Raw genomic sequence first — 21,970 nt, 5'->3', positions numbered from 1 at the left:
TTACAATTATTATTAAAGGAAATATTATTCCGTGGCAAGAAGTTAATTCCATTACAAAAAATCACAGCCTTCACTCCTCATAGAACGAATTCTACACTGTGTAATTGTCTTCTCACAACCCCGACCGATAGCCTTCACGTTATTAGTTTGCTTGAGAGTAAGTGATAATACAAGCAGTTTTATTTATATGCTCATAAAGTTCACAGTTCGGCGGAAACCGTACATTCGGGAAACACGAAACGGCACTGTCAACACCTCGTACTTTTCAAGTTCACTTTATGAGACGACAGTCGACGATGTGAAAGTATTATAACCTATTTATATTTTAAATTTGCAGAACACTATATGCATCGAAAAAAAATCGTGTTGTTCACATCTAATATTCTGACCACTCCGCAACCAAGTGGCTTTGCTGACTGCGCGTTGCATTTTCAAATTTAATTTCGAGGTGTTATTTCACAATATAAAGCGAATTGATCTGTGTAACTTTTAGTTTCGAGGTTTGTGGTGGGGTGTAACAATCGATTAGCTCCTCAAAGGCCATATATTTCTGTAATCGGTGATACGCGCCGTTTGATGTGCTGTAAAGAGCGACACCAAGGACATTGGGTGACTGGAAACTACTGACTTCGATTAATGAATACTTGCGTAATAGTTCTCTCACAGCTCAGTATCACTTATTTTGCAATATAATATTAAGGCGCCGAAAGATATGCAAACTGCACGCTGTTAACACGCCCAGAATGTGGCTTTCAATCACTCTTCGAACAATAAATTTCAACTTACAGGAGGGAAAGGAAATAAGAGAAAATGTTCTTAATGTCTCTTGACAAACAAAATGTTCCTACGTTTAGGCGCGAAAGGAATCTTGGTGTAACTTGTACTAGTGACTGCAGTAACCCACTTGTGCAGACGATGACTCTTTCACTCGATGAACAACAAATTCCTATGTGTAAGTGTGAAAGATAATAAGAGTAAATATTTTTCATTTCACTTGACAAACAATAAATTCCAACTACTAGGTGCGCAATGAAAAAGGTGTAGCTTGTACCAGTGATTGAAATAAGACACTTCTGTCTAGAACGAGTTTTTCTTTTGCATCGAATTATGTGCAATTTATGAGGCTTTCTGGTAGAATATAACTGAGTTCTTTATCTTGTGCGAGACTCAGCTTGCCTTTTTCTGACATGATGTCTTGTGAAGCGTGGGTGAGTGGCAACAGGCACATTCCATATGCCTACAATTCCGAAAGTGTTCGACTCTATACACCATTGCAGACTGTTAACTGTTGTGGTTGGCAGGAGAGCCAACCGTGTTCCTAAAGGAGGCCGAAATGCACGCGTTTTAGCTCACGCAGGCTGGCGTGAGGTCTGGAACATGACAAGGGAATTAGAATTGACAAAAACGGACGTAGCTGGTGGAACATTTAACTTTAATCCATTAATGGAGAAGGTCGCTCTTTATGGTACATGATTCACAATATCAATAGTACGGATACTGGCGCCTTGCTAGGTCGTAGCAAATAACGTAGCTGAAGGTTATCCTAACTATCGTCTGGTCAAATGAGAGCGTAGAAGTCAGTGAACCATTGCTAGCAAAGTCGGTTGTACAAGTGGGGCGAGTGCTAGGAAGTCTCTCTAGACCTGCCGTGTGGCGGCTCTCGGTCTGCAATCATTGAAAGTGGCGACACGCGGGTCCGACGTATACTAACGGACCGCGGCGGATTTAAAGGCTACCACCTAGCAAGTGTGGTCTGGCGGTGACACCACATTAACGATGGCCCCAGTCTACGGAACAGGTACCCAGATATGTGATTGACTCGAAGACTGCCTATGTTATAAAACGCAGTTCGTTGGCCTAGAAAGCGAGTGTTCATGAGAGACGAAAGTACTTTCAGGAGTGCCCAGGGAAATGTGACACAAACGCTCTTGATATCCCTTAAATGTTTCATCAATTTCGTACAACTTTATACATTATTCAGATGCCTTGGCCACAAAAAAAGGACAAATATCCCCAAACTAATCTACCCATGTACATTAACGGAAATACGATGCCACGAAAAGTGTGAAAACAATAAAATTACTGATAAATATGCAGTACCCGTGGCTCTGATCTACGGATTTTATTAAATAAAATAATTTGTGTTATTCTCAATGTTGTTACAGTCAACTATTGTGACGAAATATCTACGTTTCATTCCCTACGAGAGGGGATGAAGGGTCGGATTACCATCCCCGGGGATTATAATGCTGGCGCACTCAGTAGAGTTAAAAAATGTGCGAACTGAAGTAAGGCGGGTTTAATTTACAGAAGTTCAAATTTACTGCGAGAAGAACACCATCCTTTCTGTCACAAAGTGGTGAGAAAGAGTAATAACAGACACTCCATAACGGAGTGGCAAGTTTCCTTCGTTTAAGAGACAGTTTACTTTCCATGATATTGAGCTTGCAGCTGTACTCCCTAAACAAACGGAATCCCCTTTTTTGGGATGACCGAATTTCCGGTCGCAAAGTTCTCACACAGTAATCAGTAACTAAAGGCAGCGCTTACTGAAGAACTGTTTGAAGTTACAAAAGCTAAATGGGAACATCAGTTTTATAATATATCATTAATGCCCCGTCCGCCGCCTCTTCATTCATTAAGAAATCAAACACTCATATGGACAACAGTTTCAGACGTATGTTTACTTTACAAACGAGTTAATGTGTTAAATAATAAGGTTGGATATTACTTTTACAGTTTGTGGAAGTCGGTGATTGCTCTTATAATAGAACACTGGATGAGGTTAATCTGGGTGATTTGCGTTCCATTTTAAGAAAAGTTAGTTTTTCACGCACGTTAATGTTCGTATCTCTTGTATTATTTGTAGTAAAATGGTATAATATTGCAGGAACCATGGACCTTGCCGTTGGTGCGGAGGCTTGCGTGTCTCAACGATACAGATGGCCGTACCGTAGGTGCAACCACAACGGAGGGGTATCTGTTGAGAGCCAGACAAACGTGTGGTTCCTGAAGAGGGGCAGCAGCCTTTTCAGTAGTTGCAGGGGCAACAGTCAAGATGACTGACTGATCTGGCCTTGCAACACTAATCAAAACGGCCTTGCTGTGCTAGTACTGCGAACGGCTGGAAGCAAGGGGAAACTACAGCCGTAATTTTTCCCGAGGGCATGCAGCTTTACTATATGATTAAATGATGATGGCGTCCTCTTGGGTAAAATATTCCGGAAGTAAAATAGTCCCCCATTCGGATTTCCGGGCGGGGACTACTCGACGTCGTTACCAGGAGAAAGAAAACTAGCGTTCTACGGTGCGTGGAATGTCAGATCCCTTAATCGGACAGGTATGTTAGAAAATTTAAAAAGAGAAATGGATCGGTTGAAGTTGGATATAGTGGTAATTAGTGAAGTTCGGTGGCAGGAGGAACAAGATTTTGGTCAGTTTAATACAGGGTTATAAATACAAAATCAAATAGCGGTAATGCAGGAGTAGGTTTAATAATGAAAAAGAAATAGGAGTGCGGGTAAGCTACTACCAATAGCATAGTGAACGCATTTTTGTGATCAAGATAGACACGAAGCCCAAGCCTACTACAGGAGTACAAGTTTATATGCCAACTAGCTCTGCAGAGTATGAAGAAATTGATGAAATAGATGAAGAGATAAATTATTCAGGTAGTGAAGAGAGACGAAAATTTAATAATCACGGATGACTGGAATTCCAGAGTAGGAAAAGGAAGAGAAGGGAACATAGCGGGTGAATGTGAATTGGGGGAGAGAAATGAAAGAGGACGCCTGGTCGAATTTTGCACAGAGAATAACTTAGTCATGGCTAACACTTGGTTCAAGAATCATAAAAGAAGGCTGTATACATGGAAGAATCCTGGAGATACTAAAAGGTATCAGATAGATTATATAATGGTAAGACAGAGATTTAGGAACCACGTTTTAAATTGTAAGTAAGGCATTACTAGGGGCTGATGTGGACTCTGACCACAATGTATTGGTTATTAACTGTGGATTAAAACTGAAGAAACTGCAAAAAGGTGGGAATATAAGGAGATGGGACCTGGATAAACCGACTAAACCAGAGGTTGAACAGAGTTTCAGGGAGAGCATAAGGGAACAATTGACAGGAATGGGGGAAAGAATACAGTAGAAGAAGAATGGGTTGCTGTGAGGGATGAAGTAGTGAAGGCAGCAGAGGATCAAGTAGGTAAAAAGACTAGGGCTAGTAGAAATCCTTGGGTAACAGAAGAAATATTTAATTTAATTGATGAAAGGAGAAAATATATAAACGCAGTAAATGAAGCTGGCAAAAGGGAATACAAACGTCTCAAAAATGGATCGACAGGAAGTGCTAAATGACTGAGCAGGGATGGCTAGAGGACAAATATAAGGATGTAGAGGCTTATCTCACTAGGGGTAAGATATACACTGCCTACAGGAAAATTAAAGAGACCTTTGGAGAAAAGATAGCCACTTGTATGAATATCAAGAGCTCAGATCGAAACCCAGTTCTAAGCAAAGAAGGGAAAGCTGAAAGGTGGAAGGAGTATATAGAGGGTCTATACAAGGGCGATGTACTTGAGGACAATATTATGGAAATGGAAAAGGATGTAGATGAAGATGAAATGGGAGGTATGATACTGCATGAAGAGTTTGACAGAGTACTGAAAGACCTGAGTCGAAACAAGGCTCCCGGAGTAGGTAACATTCCATTAGAACTACTGACAGCCTTGGGAGAGCCGCTCCTGACTAAACTCTATCATCTGGTGAGCAAGATGTATGAGACAGGCTAAATACCCTCAGACTTCAAGAAGAATATAATACACTTCTGGAAATGGAAAAAAGAACACATTGACACCGGTGTGTCAGACCTACCATACTTGCTCCAGACACTGCGAGAGGGCTGTACAAGCAATGATCACACGCACGGCACATCAGACACACCAGGAACCGCGGTGTTGGCCGTCGAATGGCGCTAGCTGCGCAGCATTTGTGCACCGCTGCCGTCAGTGTCAGCCAGTTTGCCGTGCCATACGGAGCTCCATCGCAGTCTTTAACACTGGTAGCATGCCGTGACAGCGTGGACGTGAACCGTATGTGCAGTTGACGGACTTTGAGCGACGGCGTATAGTGGGCTTGCGGGAGGCCGGGTGGACGTACCGCCGAATTGCTCAACACGTGGGGCGTGAGGTCTCCACAGTACATCGATGTTGTCGCCAGTGGTCGGCGGAAGGTGTACGTGCCCGTCGACCTGGGACCGGACCGCAGCGACGCACTGATGCACGCCAAGACCGTAGGATCCTACGCAGTGCCGTAGGGGACCGCACCGCCACTTACCAGCAAATTAGGGACACTGTTGCTTCTGGGGTATCGGCGAGGACCATTCGCAACCGTCTCCATGAAGCTGGGCTATGGTCCCGCACACCCTTAGGCCGTCTTCCACTCACGCCCCAACAACGTGCAGCCCGCCTCCAGTGGTGTCGCGACAGGCGTGAATGGAGGGACGAATAGAGACGTGTCGTCTTCAGCAATGAGAGTCGCTTCTGCCTTGGTGCCAATGATGATCGTATGCGTGTTTGGCGCCGTGCAGGTGAGCGCCACAATCAGGACTGCATACGACCAAGGCACACAGGGCCAACACCCGGCATCATCGTGTGGGGAGCGATCTCCTACACTGGCCGTACACCTCTGGTGATCGTCGAGGGGACACTGAATAGTGCACGGTACATCCAAACCGTTATCGAACGAATCGTTCTACCATTCCTAGACCGGCAAGGGAACTTGCTGTTCCAACAGGACAATGCACGTCCGCATGTATCCCGTGCCACCCAACGTGCTCTAGAAGGTGTAAGTCAACTACCCTGGCCAGCAAGATCTCCGGATCTGTCCCCCATTGAGCATGTTTGGGACTGGATGAAGCGTCGTCTCACGCGGTCTGCACATCCAGCACGAACGCTGGTCCAACTGAGGCGCCAGGTGGAAATGGCATGGCAAGCCGTTCCACAGGACTACATCCAGCATCTCTACGATCGTCTCCATGGGAGAATAGCAGCCTGCATTGCTGCGAAAGTTGGATATACACTGTACTAGTGCCGACATTGTGCATGCTCTGTTGCCTGTGTCTATGTGCCTGTGGTTCTGTCAGTGTGATCATGTGATGTATCTGACCCCAGGAATGTGTCAATAAAGTTTCCCCTTCCTGGGACAATGAATTCACGGTGTTCTTATTTCAATTTCCAGGAGTGTAATTACAATCCCAAAGAAAGCAGGTGTTGACAGATGTGAAAATTACCGAACTATCAATTTAATGAATCACGGCTGCAAAATACTAACGCTAATACTTTACAAACGAATGGAAAAACTGGTAGAAGCCGACCTCGGGGAAGATCAGTTTGGGTTCCGCAGAAATGTTGGGACACGTGAGGTAATACTGACCCTAAGACGTATCTTAGGAAATAGATTAAGGAAAGGCAAACCTGCATTTCTAGCATTTGTGGACTTAGAGAAAGCTTTTGACAATGTTGACTGGAATACTCTCTTCCAAATTCTAAAGGTGGCAGGGGTAAAATACAGGGAGCGAAAGGCTATTTACAATTTGTACAGAAACCATATGGCAGTTATAAGAGTCGAGGGGCATGAAAGGGAAGCAGCGGTTGAGAAGGGAGTGAGACAGGGTTTTAAGCCTCTCCCCGATGTTATTCAATTTGTATACTGTGCAAGCAGTAAAGGAAACAAAAGAAAAATTCGTAGTAGGTATTAAAGTCCATGGAAAACAAAAAAATAAACGATGAGATTCGCCGATGACATTGTATTTCTGTTAGAGACAGAAAAGGACTAGGAAGAGCAGTTGAAGGAATGGACAGTGTCTTGAAAGGAGGAAATAAGATGAACATCAACCTAAGCAAAACGAGGACAATTGAATGTAGTCGAATTAAGTCGGGTGATGCTGAGGGAATTAGATTAGGAAATGAGACACTTGAAGTGGGTAAAGGAGTTTTGCTATTAGGGGAGCAAAATAACTAATGATGGTCGAAGTAGAGAGGATATAAAATGTACTCTGGCAATGGCGAGGAAAGCGTTTCTGGAGAAGAGAAATTTGTTAACATCGAGTATAGATTTAAGTGTCAGGAAGCCGATTCTGAAAGTATTTGTATGGAGTGTAGCCATGTATGGAAGTGAAACATGGACGATAACTAGTTTGGACAAGAAGAGAATAGAAGCTTTCGAAATGTGGTGCTACAGAAGAATACTGAAGATAAGGTGGATAGATCACGTAACTAATGAGGAGGTATTGAATAGGATTGGGCAGAAGAGAAGTTTGTGGCACAACTTGACTAGAAGAAGGGACCGGTTGGTAGGACATGGTCTGAGGCATCAAGGGATCACAAATTTAGCATTGGAGGGCAGCGTGGAGGGTAAAAATCGTAGAGGGACACCAAGTGATGAATACACTAAGCAGATTCAGAAGGATGTAGGTTACAGTAAGTACTGGGAGATGAAGAAGCTTGCACAGTATAGACTATCATGGAGTGCTGCATCAAACCAGTCTCAGGACTGAAGACAACAACAACAACAACAACATTGCCGGTTCGTTGAACGCTATATGTAGATACTGTCTAGAAAATGCATGGTGCTTAGATGTGGTAGTTACGGAGTAATTAATTGTAACGTCTGCTTTATTTCATGAACAGTGAAAATGTAGTAAGCAACAAAAAGTTTCGAAAATGTTTTGCATTATTTGTAAAGCTGTTTGAAGTTGGTAAGTGCTCTCCTTCTTAAACACTAAACGAATCGAGCCTGGGTAATTATGGCAAGTGAGTTACATTGTCTCATGTTTCACAGTTTCAAACCTTAATACTTGTGTTACTCTGTTAAGCCTTTAACGCAAGGTCACAGCTCCTAATGTGAAGCTTAAGAAAGCTCTTTGAAATTTTTAATTCAGTCAATAGTATTATGAAATATTGCAAATTACATTTTTGTGGCTACTTTACATAAGCAACATATAACTGGAATTCGAAGAAACTTTTAGGGAACTTCCTGGCAGATTTAAACTGCGTGCCGGATCGAGACTCGAACTCGTGACCTTTGCTTATCGCGGGCACGTGCTTTACCATCTGAGCTACCCAAGCAAGACTCCAGACCCCTCCCCACAGCTTCAATTCTGCCAGTACCTCGTCTTCTACCTCCCAAACTTTCTGGAAACTTTTACGTGTTTAGTAACATAAACATAGTCTTTAGACTCATTCATAAATCTGTACACTAGTTTGTTGTTACCACTGAAACGTCCATTTTTACACGAAAAATTCTTTTTTACCTTGAGCTGAAACATCCGGGCTGGGAATACTTCGTCAACAGTGTAAAACTATTTCCTAACGTTTCTTCTCCGACTGCGAGAAACATCATCGGAGATAAAAGAATAACTGCATCAAAAGTTCAACGGATTCCCGAATATATAGAACCGTATAGCGGGAACCACCATTTGTCTCTGACTAGTGTCATCGATTTCTATTAATGGTAGTCGATCGTAATTCTGTTAACTCGAAGAGGGCATTCATATTTCAGTGACATAATTCCTTTTTCTTTTCCGTAGAAATTTACATGGCGCGTGTGCTCTGTGTTGCCTCCCTATACAAACGCGCATGATAATACATTGTCTCTGATAAAACGCTAGCTAGTATCGCTGAATTCTATTTCATGGTTGGCGGCTCAGAAAGCAAGTATTTTTGTGGACTATTTGTAAGTTTGCCCGAGGAGGCAGTTCCTTTTATGTTTGGCTAAGCAGTTGTTGACCTTACTTTTTGTGAGTCCAATGTATATTGGGCCACAATTACACAAATTATATATACACTCCTGGAAATGGAAAAAAGAACACATTGACACCGGTGTGTCAGACCCACCATACTTGCTCCGGACACTACGAGAGGGCTGTACAAGCAATGAGCACACGCACGGCACAGCGGACACACCAGGAACCGCGGTGTTGGCCGTCGAATGGCGCTAGCTGCGCAGCATTTGTGCACCGACGCCGTCAGTGTCAGCCAGTTTGCCGTGGCATACGGAGCTCCATCGCAGTCTTTAACACTGGTAGCATGCCGCGACAGCGAGGACGTATACCGTATGTGCAGTTGACGGACTTTGAGCGAGGGCGTATAGTGGGCATGCGGGAGGCCGGGTGGACGTACCACCGAATTGCTCAACACGTGGGGCGTGAGGTCTCCACAGTACATCGATGTTGTAGCCAGTGGTCGGCGAAAGATGCAGGTGCCCGTCGGCCTGGGACCGGACCGCAGCGACGCACGGATGCACGCCAAGACCGTAGGATCCTACGCAGTGCCGTAGGGGACCGCACCGCCACTTCCCAGCAAATTAGGGACACTGTTGCTCCTGGGGTATCGGCGAGGACCATTCGCAAACCGTCTCCATGAAGCTGGGCTACGGTCCCGCACACCGTTAGGCCGTCTTCCACTCACGCCCCAACATCGTGCAGCCCGCCTCCTGTGGTGTCGCGACATGCGTGAATGGAAGGACGAATGGAGACGTGTCGTCTTCAGCGATGAGAGTCGCTTCTACCTTGGTGCCAATGATGGTCGTATGCGTGTTTGGCGCCGTGCAGGTGAGCGCCACAATCAGGACTGCATACGACCGAGGCACACAGGGCCAACACCCGGCACGTCGGCATGTATCCCGTGCCACCCAACGTGCTCTAGAAGGTGTAAGTCAACTACCCTGGCCAGCAAGATCTCCGGATCTGTCTCCCATTGAGCATGTTTGGGACTGGATGAAGCGTCGTCTCACGCGGTCAGCACGTCCAGAACGAACGCTGGTCCAACTGAGGCGCCAGGTGGAAATGGCATGGCAAGACGTTCCACAGGACTACATCCAGCATCTCTACGATCGTCTCCATGGGAGAATAGCAGCCTGCATTGCTGCGAAAGGTGGATATACACTGTACTAGTGCCGACATTGTGCATGCTCTGTTGCCTGTGTCTATGTGCCTGTGGTTCTGTCAGTGTGATCATGTGATGTATTTGGCCCCAGGAATGTGTCAATAAAGTTTCCCCTTCCTGGGACAATGAATTCACGGTGTTCTTATTTCAATTTCCAGGAGTATATATAAATGAAAAGTCGCTAACGGATAACGTACATCTTTCTATATCAACTATGACTTCGCAACCTGTGAACTCTAACTGTGGTAAACACAGACCGTGAAAGCCTACATTGTAGCATTCCTTGTTATGTTTTGTATGTGATAGATCTTTGTAGAGATTGTCACAGGAACTCAAAATTACTGGCTTTAGGGACGTGATAGTCAAGCTGAATGAACGACAACCTGAGCTGAAGACGCAGGTACTGTCTCCTGAATATCAATACACTAGAATAACAAATGTTTCTATTGTAGCACAAAAAAGACGACTATGCCCTTGGCTGAGCTAGAAATGTAAACTAGCTTTTCGACGTATCTGATGTCTTCAATGACATTACAATCGAAACATTGGACATATTCTCGGCTCATTATGAGCTAACTTTCTTCCTCATGGTAGTTGGACCTCACAGTTGCATTACGTTGGCGCACCTTACCCTCCAATTTATAGGCTAGAGTCCCTGATCCTTTGTCCAAAACCGGAAAGACTCAGCAACTGTTGTGATACAATGCAATGAGCTATATCGTGCTACACAATTTCAGAACTATACTCCTAGTTTAACCCTGTTGCCTCGTATAATTTCATGTTTTCTTTTCGAACAAGGTTACCCAATATTCATCCTATAGCAGAGTCTGATATGTAGTGCCCAAGGATTTAACGTTTGGTATGCTACCATTACTCAATATTCATCTGATCTCACTTTCACTCGTTGTGGAGTAACTGTCGGATGAGATATCATTTTGATAGTGCAACACAGCGGCAGACGACATGTGTGGATGTGATACCAAGGTTTCGGCGTCTAATCAGTTTTGTTACCGCATAAAAATTGTTCTTTGTTCCCCGAGTGAGTTTCGTCTGTCCATTTTCGTGTTTTTCTGACAGTTTTGTCCCCAGTTACGTGACTGAGTATTTCGTCAAGTATTTGTTTCTGTTTTCACATTTATTATCTAACATGATACGTCATATAGAAAAAATGACTTATACCGTACATTACTCGGTCGAAAAAATACAATCGCCCATTAATTTCAATTTTACTCTCATATAAATACGTGGCCCCTTATTCGGAACTAACTGGTACTGTCGATGTCCATCTTGAGCTAAGATATCACTGTTGTCAGAAGCAAAACATATAACAAAAGAATATAAAGCTGTCTCTGAAAGCGTAAGCCGAAAACAAGAGTCAAAACACCCATCCTTGACACATTCAACTGTACGACATCTTTTTTCTTATCTTGTGAACAGTGATACATTGCAAATTAGAAGTGCAGTTTCACAGCGAAAACCATGTGGAAACCTGTAAAAGTGTTAACCTGTTACATATAGAAACGCAAACACCCACACAGACTCCCAGTTTTTCCCAGAGAAAGAGTGTGAGAGATAGCAGGAAAAGACTTCAGCATTTATTAAGACGGTATAAAGTGAAATTCTGCATCTTCCAGATTGTACGGAAGTGAAACGCTGTCTTTCCAGTTATTTCATAGAAAAAATAAAAAACTCACTGAAAATACTGTAACTTGAAATCAAACCTAATACATAGCATTAAATCACCGACGATTGTGAGTATCGATCGTGTCATGTTTAATGTGATTATAATTAAAGTTATACCTTCGAACCGCTGTAGAAATAACCACTGGTCAGAATGACGTCAAATTGCAGCGGAATTGCATCGGAGAAGGGGGAAAACGTACGATAGAAGAAAAAGAAACTAGTGTGAATATTGGTCAATTTATGGCGCTGTATGTTTCAGAGTACTTAAGTGAAAACACCTGTCATGCGCACGACCCTTTGAAGTTGGTATAAACACGCTGGGTACACGGCTTTTCCTCCTTTCGCGTCTGCGACGATCGCCATGGGGGTCTCAATGAAGGATCGAGTTCTGCTTGTAAAGCTGTATTACAAGAATGATGACAGTGCACACGTCGCTGGAGAAAATGATTCGGAAATTCGAAAGGACGGTTTTTTTTGTGTAAAACCTCGTAGAGGAGGAAAGGAACTGATTCGAAGTCGGTGGAATCAGTGGCCAATGCAGTGCAGGAGGAGACGAGTGGTGTTGTGCAAACGTGCAGTGCACGGAGAATTGCTCGAACATACCCGTGAGGAACGTGAGTAAAATCCTATGAAACATCCTTCTTTGCTATCCATTCAAGATTACCCGTGTGCACGAGTTGTTTCCTGTTGTCCTGCCAGCAAGAGAGATCTTTGCTTTAGAGTTTCTTTCTCGCATAGAAGTGCACAATGATTGGACGTAGAAGATTTTGTGTACAGGCGAAGCCCACTTCCATCTGACAAAATATGTCAATACCCAGAATTGTCGAATATGGGCAACGGAAAATCCACACGCAAATCAACCAGTACCACTTCATCCTGAAAAGGTCACTGTGTGGTGCGTGTTTACAGCATCGTTTATCACGCGGCCATATTTTTTGGAAGAGACATTTGCTTCCGGTCCTGTTACCTGTACAGTGACTAGTAAGCGGTATGAGTGTCTTCTGCGCAACCACGTCATTTCAGCTCCCCAACAGCGTGGATTTGTGGGTGGGATCATTTTTATGCAAGACTGCGCACATCCGCTCATTGCGAATCCAGTTAAGCAACTGCTGAAGCGCCATTTCGGAAATGCTAGCATTATCAGCGGCCATTTCCCTACACCCTGGCCGTCCCTATCGCCTGATCTTAATCTGTTTGACATCTGGCACTGCGGCTATCTGAAAGATGTTGCGTTCAGTGTTACGATTGCAAACTTAGCTGCATTGAAGGCACGCATTGCGCAACACATTCTGAACGTGGCCCGGAAACACTTCGTTCAGATGTGTAACATGCTGCGTCTCGAATTTAACTAGTAGCAGAAAACGGTGGACATCATAGTGAACATGTTTTGTACCAGTCACATGGTAATTAATAATCCGGTTTGATTCTGATTGATGCTTTTTATGCGGTTATTGGTCCCACAACAATTGAAAACCGATTTTTCCCATCCGATGTGATATGACCTTGGTGTGGTGGATGGGGTTACGTAACTAACAGTATCACACCTGTATACTCATGCACTGTGAGTAGTACAGTTTGTTTAACGCCAGACGTCCACCTTAATCATTGTTGTATGATTGATACGTCATATGTAAGTGACCACTATTACATTATGATACTTACACCGCCATCTATGCTACATTTTGCAACTGTTTTTTCTGTGCCATACTATTTTTCCTTTCTCCGATAATAGTTCGTTGCTATTTCACGTCATTCTGGCCAGTGGTGTTATTTCTACAGCGGTTCGAAAGTGTAACTTTAATTAATATAATCCTGTATAAGAATTAGTATCATCGCGTAAAAGTCGTTTCCTTTTTTTCACAGGAAACAAATTTAACATTTGTTTAGTTAAATTAACAAAGATGTAACTATGCCTGCTTTGTAAATTCCGTTGCATAAGTGTTTATGCAGTCTTCTGTAATAATTGCTTAGCAATTTCTGTAAGAATGATTTAAACGTTTTGGTTGAATATCTATATGACTGGCTAAAATCTTTGGCCTATATGCGTATTATTATCTCTGTTCTGTTGGGTCACACTAGGCAGCAGGGGCCAAACAGTCCTTCATTATTTGTTGTAAGGAGCTATGTAAGTGAAAGATAGAAACTCTTGTATGAAGAGAAATGACGTTCTTAACTGTTAAAGAGTGGTTTTAAAATAGACATGCCTTAAAGTGGGATGTCATTTACTAATTGCACTTGTACCTCCCAGAGGAAATAGTAAAATTTCTTCGTACAGGTAAGGCCCGTGGAAAAACTCATGTTCCTGAGAAGAGACAACACAGACCAGCAAAAGATTCAGCTGAGCAACAAAATTCTTATTTTAACAAAGTGGCCATGCCATTTAGTTTCGCCCAGGAATCAGCACCAACCCTGCATTGTATACGTCATAACACATATTCATTAATGAAAGAGCGTGTTACAGACTTCAGCGAAACATGGCTGGTTAAAAAAGGAGAAAACATTGTGTTTTTGTCTGCTTTTTTTTTTTTGCTCAGAGCGGAACCTATCTACAAACAAATGAAATAAACAGCACTTTTTATTTTCTTTCAGTGATTAAAAATCAAGTATTTGCCATAGGAATTAATAATATTATAACTGGTGCGAAGTATTTTCGTCAAATGACAGCATCATCCCTTCCTGTAGAAATCCGAAGGGAACTCACAAGTCAGAAATTCCGACTTAGTCGCCTCTCAGCCGTTTTCCGTTAACTAGCAATGTGCCTGTCAAATCATTACGCTGTCAATTGGTTCACGCAGCATTCCAATAGCTCATGCACAATTTTCCAGTCAGGCGGAATCTCAGCAGCTTGTAGGCAAGTCACTGTCACCCATGCTACAGCTGGCCTACGAACATTGGCGCACATACCATGCTGATAGCTCTCGCAAGAAATTCACTACTCATGTGGCGTATGCGCACATTGCACTTTCCTGTTAACAGTGACCTTCACCCCTCTGCCAAGGGACATCTCGTGGTGCGGCCACAGTAGTACCAGAGCCATTTGGAATGAACGCGTTACCTGGAACTCCGACATACTTCATTACAAACCTGACCCGCTTTATAGTTATATTCTGCCTGGCACGCAGCAGTGTGCGGTACAATGGTGTAGTGTATTACAGTGGGTACTGACCTGCATGTAGAGATAACATGGGCGATGGAGTCACTCCTGGCGTATAGCTTACTGCATTTATGTAGTACGTGTAGCCTAGTGTACTGTATTGTAGTGGGTGCTGACGTGCATGTAGCGTGCACTGGCGATGACAAAGTTCCTGGCTGTCAGCCTGCTGTATCAATGTAACATTTCTATAGTGTAGAGCAGTGTAGTGCGGTGGCTTCTAATCAGACTGTGGACTGCACTGATGATGGCAGCGCCTCTCGTGTACAGTCTACTTAATCAGGATATCGTTAGTGTAGTGTAGAGTAGTTTGTGTAGTGTGTAGTGTCGTGGTTAGTGTATTGTGTGTAGACTGCACTGGCCATACGGACATTGTGGAGTGCAGCTTACAGTGCCTGTGTAGTGTAGTGTGGTGTAGTGTAGTGTAGCGCAGTGCAGTGGATACTGACCAGCGTGTAGACTGCGCTGGCGATGGCGGCACTCCTGGCGTGCAGCCTACTGCAGACGCGGCCTCGCAGCGCCGAGTAGGGAGACAGCACGGTCGTCCGCATGGCGTCCGCTCCGCATCACAGCCTGCAAACCAGACAACAGCTCCCGTCACGCTGGTTGCCGAACACCATTGGTGTGGTGTGCGTACTGTAAGACCTTCGGTACACACACCATCAGATTATTTGACTTGTCGCTCTAACGAAGTAGGCGAGTGTCAGCAGTATGTCTCGTGGTCTTATCGTGGCGTGTTTATCTTCTGCCGTCAGGTAAGAAGATAGAAATGCCACTTGCACGCTTAGAGTAGCAGATTGCCGGTGACCAACTTGAAACAGAACTTGATTAATTTTCACACACATTTATTAAAATAATAACAATCGTAAGCCTTATTTAACTTGATTCTGGATGCTATTTACAATTGACAATCTGAAGTTCCTTTGGTCTTGGTACGTTAATCTTATTCTCACATATCTCTGATACTTGACAAAGCGTCTATACATTTATCATCATGGCAATGTTCAGGAATGTGATAATCTTATTAGGCCCAGACTGGAACTTGACTACAGACTAATGCAGACTAATGCAGACTGACTGATCGGAGGTCTGTACACTCATTATAATACCTCGACTGGTCAGGTATCACTGCATTAGTGTGATCCGCGAGGAGAAAAGGTTCTACGTTAACAGCAATCTCATTGGCTGCGTTACATATTAATACGCAGATCGGCGGAAGCAGAATTCGGTCCGTCTCTAACGCGGCGCCATCTCGTATTGCTGAGACGGATGAGCGCTGCGCTTGCGCTGTTGTGCTTAGCGGGGCGCGCTCTAGTGGGAAAGTTGTGTACGCGCTGACTATGTGGAACTATGTACACAACACTTGCTAAGGCATAAATGAGGAAGACGAATGGAACAGAACATCGACTAGACAGTGACTGTGCCTGGGGAGAAATTGGAGCGCTAGTCTACATTGATCAGCCCTGTCCTCATTTCAGCGACAGTGGGTAACAGCTGAGAAGGTATCCAGGAGAGAGCTGGAGATCTATCATCATAAACAAGAGGATAACACTGATTCACCGTAACGAAAAATATACAGTGTAAGTGAAGATCGCATGTGACAGGTTGATAAGGAATGGTGTATTGTAGGAGTTATTTCTGTGTACCTTGTGACAGCCGTCAGCAAATTACTATTTTACAGTGGTCAAAGGAAGCTGAAAGTCAGGACACTCACCGTTAGTGCAGCGTGTGTGTCTACGGGAGTCAGGAAGGCATCTTCAGTACTGATAGTGGCACACATTGGAATACATACAAACACAGCCTTTTAAAGAACTACAGAATTTAGCGGATTTGAAGTATTGGCAATGGTCTTCCAGATTCCAAAACAATTATGTTATAGATGACGGTTTTACACCTGGCGGTATATAGGATACTTAGAAATTCCCGTTACAAACCTCTAGAACTCGTAGAAGAGAGTGATACATAATATTCTGAGCAGGATCCCACGTCTCGAAACTTACTGTTTCCGTTCTACGATGGTTTCTCTTCAGATGTTTAACTCGTCCGCTTCTGCTTGAGGATCTGAATTAGGCGTGATGAAGTACAATTATTAGGTGATAATGCGAAAGGAAAAACTACGAAAATACGTTGATGGTTAGCACATATATCCGCTGTGGTAATGACACATCAGCACTGTTTTATACGTACAGAGCGCTGTGTTCTGTTATGTTTTAAAGTAATGTAAATACATAATATTTAAGTCTTAATACAAAACAATATGCTTAAGTGATAAATGGATGTCTCCAATTGTTACCTAACATTCGTACAGCGTCAAGCCTAGTTCGATTCCTCAAGCAGAAGTGGATATTTCAACATCTGAACTAAAAGGGTCGTAGAACCGAAACGGTACGTTTCACGACATCGTTTCCTATTCAAAATGTTATGTACTGACTTCCCTCTACGAGTCCCAGAACGTTGTAACGGAAATTTCCAACACTGTCAATATGTTTGTAATAAATACAGTTAAGACACACCTAGCTTTTTACTAGCAGGCGGCCGGGTTGGCCGTGAGGTTCTAAGCGCTACAGTTTGGAACCGCGCGATCGCTACGGTCGCAGGTTCGATTCCTGCCTCAGGAATGGATGTGTTTGATGTCCTTAGGTTAGTTATGTTTAAGTAGTTCTAAGTCTAGGGGACTGATGACCTAAGATGTTAAGTCCCATAGTGCTCAGAGCCATGTGAACCAGTTTTAACTAGTAACAAGATAGTAGTTATAATGACAATCTACTTATCTTAATAGTTAATTAATTAGATGAACACTGTCCAGTGTTTTAAATTGTTTCCGAATGAAATTATAGATTAATAATAATTATACACAATTAGTAATTACAGATTTCCTTAAATTGTATCCGCCTTGTGGTCGTTTCCTCTGCACACCAGCGGGCCGTACTGGCAGCCATACCACCAGGAAGACAAGATAAACAGCTTTCATAAACACTGAGTTATTTACCACCATGTTACACGTCGTCACCACAGCACCTTGGGGGGGGGGGGGGAGGTGGGTACGGGGAGGGGGGGGGGGGGGTCGCCAACCTCACCGACTGACAGCGTACCTGTCAGCTGTAGGCAGCTCCCGGCTATTTTGGCCAATACCGGAGATTGCGAGGTTAGTTACGCCATACACCTCAAGTCGGCAGTACCAGCAATTCCGTCTGGCCACAATTGCAGATCAGTTCCAGCGCTACATGCTGACAGTACTAGCACTTCGTCTCAGAGCTGGCAGCACCGGCCCATTTATTCCTGGTCTGCACCAAGAGAACATCAGCCGTCACACGCCGACAGGAACAGCCCAGTAACGTCCCAGGTCTTCACGCTGCTGTCTTTCACCATTCCAGGGATCGTTGTCTAGGGACATCACAGACAACGTCACAGGAGAGACATTTGTGTTGATGTAGTTGTGTGGATATTCATCCAAGGAGAGCAGAATTGAGTTTCGTTTTGTTAATGAAGTTATTCTTTTCAAAGTTTGTTCGATCACTCCTCAATACGAGGATACGCTACTTTAGTTTCGAGGCAGATGATCGGCTTCCATACCAGTTATAAATAAAATTAAAAGACGGTACAGGTCATAAGCTCGAACACCTGGACTGCTAACGAGACACAGTAATTACTGGCAGTCTATCATTTCCTCCATCTGTAGATACTGAGAGGAATGTGCGTGTCGTGAATGTGGCAGCAGGTACATTCTGTGTTGTGACATACAGAACAGGAAATACGTCTGTGAACCGAAGAGCAGGCAGGTAAGCCTCCACTCTCCCTGCCCATCATCTACGGGGTATTTCACTAGGTTATACCGACCGTTCTGCGATGCACCTAGGGGACCGCAGGTGGCTGGCGCGGTTCACAGAAAAGTCCAGGTAGGTTTATTTTCCATAACATACGTTGGCAATATACAGAATGCAGAAACTAGTAACTAACATAAACAACGCAAGAAATAAACACGAACAGTATCTACAGGATTATTCGTAAGTATCTTCATGTTTTTAGACGATGCCTGCACAGAAACTATCAGACATACAACTGCTCAATACGGGCAGCATTACTGGCGCAGCAGAGGTCAATACGTGAGTGCAGTTCATTGTAGCTGCCGATACGAATTGCTTGGGAAGGTGTGACATCACCCCGCTTTGGAAATCTGTTCATTAAATTGCCTGTCTGTATGATACAGTACGAATTGGATGATTTATCTACATGTTCTGACGCCCTTAGCACCCCTCCCCTTCCTCCTTCCAGTGTAACTACTTCACAGTACATGTCACCAACTGGAACTTGGAGAGATCATCTGTCCACTGATGTATGTCACTTTTTTGTATGTCTTACAGTTTTCTTGCTGTAGTCTTCTGAACCCCGGAGGTACCTGTAAGTATCACTGTACGTAAGTCACAGGAGGCTGCATTGCACTTCCCGATGAGGAACTGAATTTCAATCATCTTCTAGGGCGATTTGTAGTGTGATTTCCGGTTGTAAGTAGGCCGTTTAAGTATTTTTATTGGTAACGCCAACACCACGTAGCGCTCTGTATGAAAAATCACTGGCTGTGCCGTGTGCAGTCTGTGGCTGGTTGGCATTGTTGTAATACTCGCCATTGTAGTGTTGGGCAGCGGCAGCTGGATGCTAACAGCGCATAGCGTTGCGCAGTTGGAGGCGAGCCGCCAGCAGTGGTGGATGTGAGAAGAGAAATGGCGGAGTTTTGTAATTTGTAAGACTGGATGTCATGAACTACCATATATATTTTGACTATTAAGGTAAATACACTGTTCTCTATTAAAACCTTTCATTTGCTAACTATACCTACCAGTAGTTAGTGCCTTCCGCAGTTTGATTCTTTTAGTTAGCTGGCAGTAGTGGCGCTCGCTGTATTGCAGTAGTTCGAGTAACGAAGATTTTTCTGAGGTAAGTGATTTGTGAAAGGTATAGATTAATGATAGTCAGGGCCATTCTTTCGTAGGGATTTTTGGAAGTCATATTGCGTTGCGCTAAAGATATTGTGTGTCAGTTTAAGACCAGTCGTGTGCAATTTTTCTAAGGGGACGTTTCACGGTAAGATCACTTCCCCGGCCACAAACAATGAACACTCTTCAGGTTACGGACAAACTGCACACATGATTCTAAAAACATTTTCATGAATGTAATTACATCAGGTCGTTTCATTGACTGGCTTTTTGATGTTAGAGTGAAGTAAATGTATTAAATTGTCTCACCTCTGTATTTTACTGATGCTACCCTAAAAATACAGCTCAAAGTCCTATTTTTTGTGTACATGGTATTGATACTTACGCATTATATAAATTCGCTTATTGTGCAGGGGATACTGGAAACGTAAGGACTTGATCGCCTCCGAGCACATTAGTCAAGTCCGTAAAGGCAAATTTCATGTATACGCAAACTTTTCGTGTTGTGTTAAGAGGGATTGCCATAAATAACATAACAAAAAATCCCGATGAGCTGGGTGTGAACGTGTCGGTGTAAGGAGTACAAAATCATTTTATGTTTACCTTGAATAACTTGAGAATGGCGGGTCTAGCAAAATGTTTCCCAGTATCAAATAAGATTACATCAAATTTCCTACAAAAAAGGTGATATTCATTATTTCTCCAGAGCTAATATTTTTACCACTGCAAGGTTGGAAAGGAATGCACATCATTAAGAAGAGTGCTTTAGTGATATAAAGCTAATGATTATTGTCAAATGAAGTGAGATACGAAAAAATACTAAATTTGTGTACCACATCTAAACACAGTTGAGTGCCTTCTGCGCCAGCAAACGAATGGGGTGAGGGGGGCAGAGGGGGGGGGGGGGGGAGGGGAGGGCGGTACGCAGAAGCAGAAGAGTAAAAGCATGAGGGACGGTTAGTCGCCATAGTGTCGTCATGCATTTCCCTCCTTCACAGATCTATAAACTAAAGAACGAGCAGGTGATTTCTCATTTTCCCTGGCCCATGTTTCAACGTAAGTTAAATTCGTTGGACGTTCAACAACTAGTGCAACAATAATTTTTTTCGTCTAGTTTTGCTTGAAAAAATGCGTAATTAGCTGCGGGAAATCGTGGAATACTTCCGCTTCAGCCGCTGTAGTTTCATGGACTTCCGATAGGTGGCGGTGCAATGCGTAGCCTTCAAAATAGGCTCTGTAGCGAAGAAGCGTTCATAGCAGACTGCTGTCATTGAACTTGTTTTGAGTGAAAATCTGAGTTTCACAGATATTCATAGGCACTTGTGGAATACCTACTAAGACCTGGCAGTGAACAAAATCACGGTGTGTCGTCGTGTGAGGCGTCTGTAACCATCGCAACACCATCGGGTGACCTGTCCGATCTCTTCCTCATCTACTCGACAGCCCGGATCCCTCGGCTTCCGACTTCCATCTATTTGGCCTAGTCAACGCTGCGCTCCGCAAGATGCAGTACATAGGTGATGGATTATTGATGAAGCAGTCTGGAACCGCGAGACCGCTACGGTCGCAGGTTCGAATCCTGCCTCGGGCATGGATGTGTGTGACGTCCTTAGGTTAGTTAGGTTTAAGTAGTTCTAAGTTCTAGGGGAATGATGACCACAGATGTTAAGTCCCATAGTGCTCAGAGCCATTTTGAAATGTTCCAGCCTTGAACATGGCCAGTTCCATTCCACGTCCATACCCATCTTGTAAGATATACGGGAGACCTGTGGGAACTGGGTGCGCTCAATGCAGCCCACTCCAAAAGCACCAGCAATTCCCCAATGGATCAGGTTTATTCAGTGTAGAAGTAACAAAATTAATTGTGAGAAAAATACAGTAAAATTCTAGTCATTGGTTAATTCACCGTCAAGTGGCTACAATACAGTTACACAGCTTTACAATACACTGTCAATAATATCCAGCAGCAAGGTGCCCTATTTTCCAATCTAGTCCCTACCCCACCAACACTAGATAGGTCCCTTATAACATTATACGTACGAATTAAACACTTCTCATGCACTGATTATAGAAAAATATTTTACATAAAAGGTTGGATGTAGGCTGTTTAGGTTTTTATGTTGGTAACGCCACGTAGCGCTCTGTATGAAAATCACTGACTGTACTGTGTGCAGTCTGTGGCTGATTTGCAATGGAGGAATATTTGCTATTGTAGTGTTGGGCAGTTGGATGTGAATACGTGTAGCGTTGTGC

The 21,970-nt window shown here is 43.7% G+C and overlaps 1 protein-coding gene across 3 annotated transcripts in view; it reads right to left on the bottom strand.

Moving 5' to 3' along the window:
- Positions 1–21,970, bottom strand: part of LOC126281604 (uncharacterized) — a 1,096,782-nt gene that overhangs the window by 486,654 nt on the left and 588,158 nt on the right. For all 3 annotated transcript variants that reach the window (XM_049980710.1, XM_049980711.1, XM_049980709.1), the window contains one exon: positions 15,236–15,359. In XM_049980710.1, the coding sequence (XP_049836667.1) occupies positions 15,236–15,337 (102 nt within the window). In that variant the 5' untranslated portion in view covers positions 15,338–15,359. The remainder of the gene's footprint in view (positions 1–15,235; positions 15,360–21,970) is intronic.

This window comes from Schistocerca gregaria, chromosome 7, assembly GCF_023897955.1.
Source record: "Schistocerca gregaria isolate iqSchGreg1 chromosome 7, iqSchGreg1.2, whole genome shotgun sequence".
Lineage (NCBI taxonomy): Eukaryota > Metazoa > Arthropoda > Insecta > Orthoptera > Acrididae > Schistocerca > Schistocerca gregaria.
The sequence above is the reverse complement of the archived record's forward strand: the minus strand, read 5'-3'. Positions and strand labels throughout refer to the sequence as shown.